Genomic DNA, 6,252 nt, shown 5'->3' with positions numbered 1-6,252 from the left:
AGTTTAATTGTGCGTTGAGTAAAAAATAACTTTCTCCGATTAGTTTTAAATGTGCCCCATGCTAACTTCATGGAGTGCCCCCTAGACTTTCTACTATCCGAAAGAGTAAATAACCGATTCACATCTACCCGTTCTAGTCCTCTCATGATTTTAAACACCTCTATCATATCCCCCCTCAGTCGTCTCTTCTCCAAGCTGAAAAGTCCTAACCTCTTTAGTCTTTCCTCATAGGGGAGTTGTTCCATTCCCCTTATCATTTTGGTAGCCCTTCTCTGTACCTTCTCCATCGCAATTATATCTTTTTTGAGATGCGGCGACCAGAATTGTACACAGTATTCAAGGTGCGGTCTCACCATGGAGCGATACAGAGGCATTATGACATTTTCCATTTTATTCACCATTGCCTTTCTAATAATTCCCAACATTCTGTTTGCTTTTTTGACTGCTGCAGCACACTGTACCAAGGATTTCAATGTGTTATCCACTATGACACCTATATGCATCACCTTGCACTTATCCACATTAAATTTCATCTGCCATTTGGATGCCCAATTTTCCAGTCTCACAAGGTCTTCCTGCAATTTATCACAATCTGCTTGTGATTTAACTACTCTGAACAATTTTGTGTCATCTGCAAATTTGATTATCTCACTCGTCGTATTTCTTTCCAGATCATTTATAAATATATTGAAAAGTAAGGGTCCCAATACAGATCCCTGAGGCACTCCTCAGGGATCTGTATTGGGCAAAGGAGAGGTCTTCTGGAGGAGATCTTCGCCTTTCCTCAGGCAGTGAAGGCTCTGAGAGTAGGTCCTCAGATGTCCATGATGAATTATCTGAGGATGCATTGCCCCATGGATTATAGGGACTTTCGCCTTCTCCCGGTGGAGCTCCCAATGGAGGAAGCATGCCAAAGCATGCCAAAGCCGAGGGCGGGAAGGCATTGATGGATGCGGCCTTGGCATAGATGGAATCGGCGCCGGCATCAATAGAATCAGGGCAGATGAGATGCGCTTAGGTACCGGTAGCCCCAATGGCCCTGGCATGGGCTCCAGCATTGACAGTTCCCATGGAGGGACATGGCCGGGAATCGATCCTTCCTCCTCTGAGGAACCCGGTACTGGAATTGGGGCCTGCGGAGGCCTTGATGCCAGCGTTTCCGGTGGCAGAGGAGTTTATAAGGCACCGATGAGCGTATCGAGGAGCTCGAGCGGTGCCACCATCGAGGGAGCCGGTTCGGGGGCCGGCGCTAGCAGTGATTGGAAGCCTCGTAAGACTTTAAGCACTGCCTCTTGGACCATGCGATCCAATTCCTCCCAGGAAGCCAGCATGGGTGGCACGGCGATTGGGGTAGGAGGCAGGCTAGGCATCACCAGAGCCTCCACGGGGGCCCGTGGAGGCTCGGTGCCTGTCACCGGTATCAGTGGGGAATGCCTAGGGGTCCCGGGTCCAGAAGAGAATGGGGGCTCCTCTCCCTGGGCCCTCTTCGCAGGCGGCTCGATGGTAATCAAGGTTGCTGCAGTATCAGTGCTGGCACTGGTCGAGGATGTCCGTCTGTGCTGGTGTCGATATTTCCCTCGGTGCTCGGTCCAGTCTTTCCCCGGCACAGAGGACGATGACGCCCATGTCCTCAATGGAGTCTGTGATGGACGGTCACCCTGTCCACGGTGCTCCTGGCGAATAGTCTCTGAGGTCGATGGATCTTCCATGGTCAGTGGCGCTTGAACTGACATTGATGGAGCAGTCTGTTTTGAAGCAAACAACTGCTCCATTTTGTCCAGGCGAGCGTGATAGCTTTTCGGGGTCATTTGTGCACAACTATGGCATCGACAAACATCATGCGAGGGGCCTAAGCTCAAAACACATACTTCATGCGGGTCTGTTATGGACATGGTCCTTGGACACTTGGAACATTTTCTAAACCCAATCGCCATGTTAAAATTTGGTGGGCACCGAAGCAGTAAGCCACCGGGAACAACCGCAAGTACCGGAAAACACACTTACCGAGCATCGGAGGGAATGGAGCGCGATGGGGGACCCCGCTAAGGGATTTTTTGAGAAGATAAACTTCAAATAGTTCCATGAGGAAAGTTGTAAGAAATTTCTCAGAGCTCCTAAACTGCGAGGCAACTGCTGTGCGGAAAAAAAGAGAATGAAGGGGGACCCCTGATGGCTGCAGGGTTAGTGGCATGCTGGGCATGCTCAGTGTGCCAGTTAAAGTTCTAGAAACTTTGACAAAAGTGTTCCATGATAGGGCTCCATCTGATGATGTCAGCCATATGTGAGGACTACCATCCTGTTTGTCTTGGGGGAAGTAAATTTCCTGGGTCAGTTTGAGAATGTACCGAAACTTTGACTGCAGGTGAACAGTCAAGCATTACTGAAAAGAATAAAAATGTTATGCCGTGAAAACATTGAGCATACAGAACACTGGGGCCACAATCTAAAAACTCAAATTGAACAGAAAAGGAGGGGGAACATAGAATGGAGCCAATGCTATAACAGCTTTCCTGGTGAGCTGTTTTACTGAAGAAGTGTTTTTGCACTGTCTTTTGAATCTTACTGCAATGGTTAAATGGAAGAGGAAATTGCACATTTATCCACTGAACCCTCCGTTCCTCCTCAAATTTCAATGTTGTTTGGTGGGTGGGGGCTATTGGTTCTCCAGGAATCTCTTCCTGCTGAAGATCAAAGAGCACCTTCCTGGTAGGATGCTGTCGTGCATAATCCTTAGGAACATGCCATTCCTCCAGATTCAGTCATTATTTGGTGTCTGAAATAGTAGCAACAGAAGCAAGTACTTTGGGATAACTTGGGACACCACCAGATCGGCATTGTAGAGCCTACCCCAAGAACTCACCAGTGTTGCTAACAAAGGGCACATTCAGACCCTGGTGTTTCCTTAGGAACTGCTGGGGTGCAACAGCTATACCAATGAAAGCTGGGCCTAAGTAGTTCTTGTGCTTATGGGTACTGCTTTCTCTCCTGGAGCATCTGCTGGTTGTATTCTAGACCACACAAATCATTATGTTGGAAGCCGTTTAGGCTGCCATTACTGCCTTGCATCTTTCCATGTTTTACTGCTAATTATTATAGCCAAGCCCAGTCCCAGGGAGCAACTACCAACGAGCATTTGGGGAAAAATTAATACGTTTGAAAATAAATTCATAACAATGCACACTAAGCACAACTTGATTGTCCATAACAAACTGAAAGTTCCGGAAAACTGGACCAGGCATTTAAATTTGAGATTTATCAGAGTTGCTAGTACACAACTAGATATGCTTTGGAAGTATTTTTCAGATGTTCTCAAGGTTCTAAGTGATGCTATACCACCCACAATAAGAGTACACTATCTGCCATCTATAAAACAGCACAAGTATCAACATCTGGATCCTAAAGAGGACCAGTCTGGGCAGTTTAAAATTCACCCAGATACTGGAGACATCCTATGCAGAGGAAAGACCAAGCACTACTATGCTAGTCACATTTGCTTTGGCACATGATAGAAATTGGGTGTTGAAATTTTGTTTTTGATATAGGGATTTGCAGTTTTTGGAAGGTGGAGGCAATGCAAAACTCACCAGGAAACCTTGGCCTTAGGTGCAGAATTTTTCCTGCATTTTCCAAGTGCCCATTTAAGTATTCCAAGAAAGAGATATCATTTATAAACCCGTGGACTTAAGAGTATTTCTTAGTATGAAAATTCTTCTTAGTTGTTGGAGAGATCTAGCCCCTTGAAAGTGAGATCAAGGGATATTGTAATTTTAGGAACACTAAATGTTCACCATATTTATTGAACATCAATTCCAATTTAGTGACTAGCTCCTAATATATTTCTAATTGCTTCCCCTCTTAATTAGAGAGCCCAGTAATCATTACAATGCACGGACCTATTTGATTTTAAATATTTTCTCCTAGATGTAAATTTTTAATTCGTTGTACTGGATGGAAATTGTAAATGCAAATAAAAATAAAGAGTGCTGATATTTGGCTATGTTATCTGAATAAGCGTGTCTGGATAACTTAGGATATGGAACAGCATGACTGCACTGCTGAATATACCCAGATAAATCAAAGTTATACAAATAACTACTCAGAGTGCAGTGACAGCTAAGAAAGCAAATAGAATGCTAGGAATTATCAGGAAAGGAATGGAGAATAAAACAGAGGATATAATAATGCCTCTGTATTGCTCCATGGTGCAACTGCACCTTGAGTATTGTATGCAGTTCTGGTCACCGCATCTCAAAACAGATATAGTGGAATTAGAAAAGATATAGAGAAAGGAAATGGAACAATTCCCCTATGAAGAAAGGCTAAAGAGGTTAGGGCTTTTCAGCTTGAAGAGATAGCCGAGAGGAGAAAGTAGAGGTCTATAAAATCATGAGTGGAATAGGTAAATATGAATCAGTTATTAACTTTCTAAAACTAAAAAGACCAGGGAATACCTAATGAAGTTATTAGGTAATACATTTAAGACAATTAGGAGAAAAAATGTTTTTACTCAAAGCATAATTGGTCTATGAAATTCGTTGCCAGAGGATGTGGTAAAAGTGGTTAGTGTAGCTGGGTTTAGAAAAGGTTTCAACAAGTTCCTGGAAGAAATATCCATAAATTATTATTAAGGTAGATTTAAGGAAATCCACTACTTGTCCCTGGGATAAGCAGAATGAAATCTATTGATCTTTTGGGATCCTGCAAGTTTCTCATGACGATTGGCCACCGTTGGAAACAGGAAACTGGGCTTGCTGGACCTTTGGTTTGACCTAGTATGGCAAATCTTATGTTCTTTTATGTTAGGTTCTTTATCTTTAGGACTGCCTCACGGCATGACCAGATTTATCCAAATAATTTAGCAGAATGCTGACTTATCAGCATTATGTGGATAAGTCATCCCTGTCCCGGAAAACCCTTGATTTATCCAGCGGAGTTTTTATCCTGATAATTCTCATGCCAGGTTTCTGGGACTGGATATTATTTTTTAGTGTGGTTAGTCTTAAATTATGCCTCCTTTCCCTTTGAAAAAAAAGGTAAAGGAAACAGTTAAAGAAAAAGATAGTAGCACTAAAGAAGTAAACTATAGAAGACACTCCTATGACAGTCCCCTTTCTCCATGGAGCTTACAAATCTGATCAAGACAAACAAAACTCTACTGGAAATATATTTGTTACAGAGAAATGTTAAGATTAAAAGCATTCTCAAACAGGAGAGTTTTTAGACTGGTTCCAACCTAGGCAGTCTATTCCAGGCATAATGCACAGCAAGGTGGAAAGTGGCAGTAGAGAAGAGTACAGATAAGAACAACTTGCCCAATGAACTGAGTTCACAAGGAAGAGAGAAGGTAGGTAATGAGAAGCTGCAGAGTGAATGAATTTGTAGATGAGTAAGAAAAGCTTTAAACTGAATGCAGAAACAAAGGAAAAGCTAATGTAGTGCCCCCATGTCTGCTCCCAATTCTACCAGCAGGAGCTGTGCTGACAGCATCATGGGACAACTTATCTCTAAGAGAATGAAATGAGCCATAAGAACTGCTTACTACAGCTTGGTAAGTAAAAGATTTTATTTGGAAAGTCACTTTCCAATACAGAGTATAACGCAAATGAGAAATTACAAATGAAAAATGTACTTTATTAAATACAACAGAAAAATGCAAAAGGAGATATTTCAGCAAATAAAGAGTCTGATTTACTAAGGCTTTTCTCCCATTCTGTGTCTATGAGAAGAATGCTTAGTAAATGAGGCCCAAATTAAGGAGGACAATTTTCAAAGACATCTAGCCAAGAAAAGAAACATTTACCCAGGCAGACAGCACATGAAGGAAAACTGTCCCCACTCAACACAGCTAGAAGCATGTGCGGATTTTCACAACGCACAGACTTAGCCAAACTGAAAAAAAAAAAAAAAGAGGGTGTATTTAGTTTCAGGGAGGAAACCAACTTATGTTTGATTTCCCCTTTCAGTCTATAGATGAAGAATGCAGGTACCTTTGCAAGCAATTTTCAAAGTGAAACTACCTAGGTACAAAAGTACCCGTGGTCCTTGTAGCAATGTGGGCTATTCACAATTGCTCCCTAAACTGTGTTATGGGTGACGACTCTAGCAATCACATCGTATTCTATTTCCTGCGATGCTAGTTTCGGTCTTCAAACTGTGATTTGTTCTTGAGAAGGTATGCTGCTAGGAATTCTATTGGGTTTAGAGGCCTGTGGAGAGGGGAAAAAAATCATAATAGATTAAAATATATTCCAT

The 6,252-nt window shown here is 42.6% G+C and overlaps 1 protein-coding gene across 3 annotated transcripts in view; it reads right to left on the bottom strand.

Annotated features, from left to right (window-relative positions):
* Positions 1 to 5,529: 5,529 nt before the first annotated feature.
* The window catches only part of DPY30 (dpy-30 histone methyltransferase complex regulatory subunit), a 45,617-nt gene continuing 44,894 nt past the window's right edge, over positions 5,530 to 6,252 (bottom strand). For all 3 annotated transcript variants that reach the window (XM_029593934.1, XM_029593933.1, XM_029593935.1), the window contains exon 5: positions 5,530 to 6,206. In XM_029593934.1, coding sequence (XP_029449794.1) covers positions 6,134 to 6,206 — 73 coding nt within the window. In that variant the 3' untranslated portion in view covers positions 5,530 to 6,133. The remainder of the gene's footprint in view (positions 6,207 to 6,252) is intronic.

Source organism: Rhinatrema bivittatum, chromosome 3, assembly GCF_901001135.1.
Source record: "Rhinatrema bivittatum chromosome 3, aRhiBiv1.1, whole genome shotgun sequence".
Taxonomy (NCBI): Eukaryota; Metazoa; Chordata; class Amphibia; order Gymnophiona; family Rhinatrematidae; genus Rhinatrema; species Rhinatrema bivittatum.
This window is presented reverse-complemented; position numbering and strand designations above follow the sequence as displayed.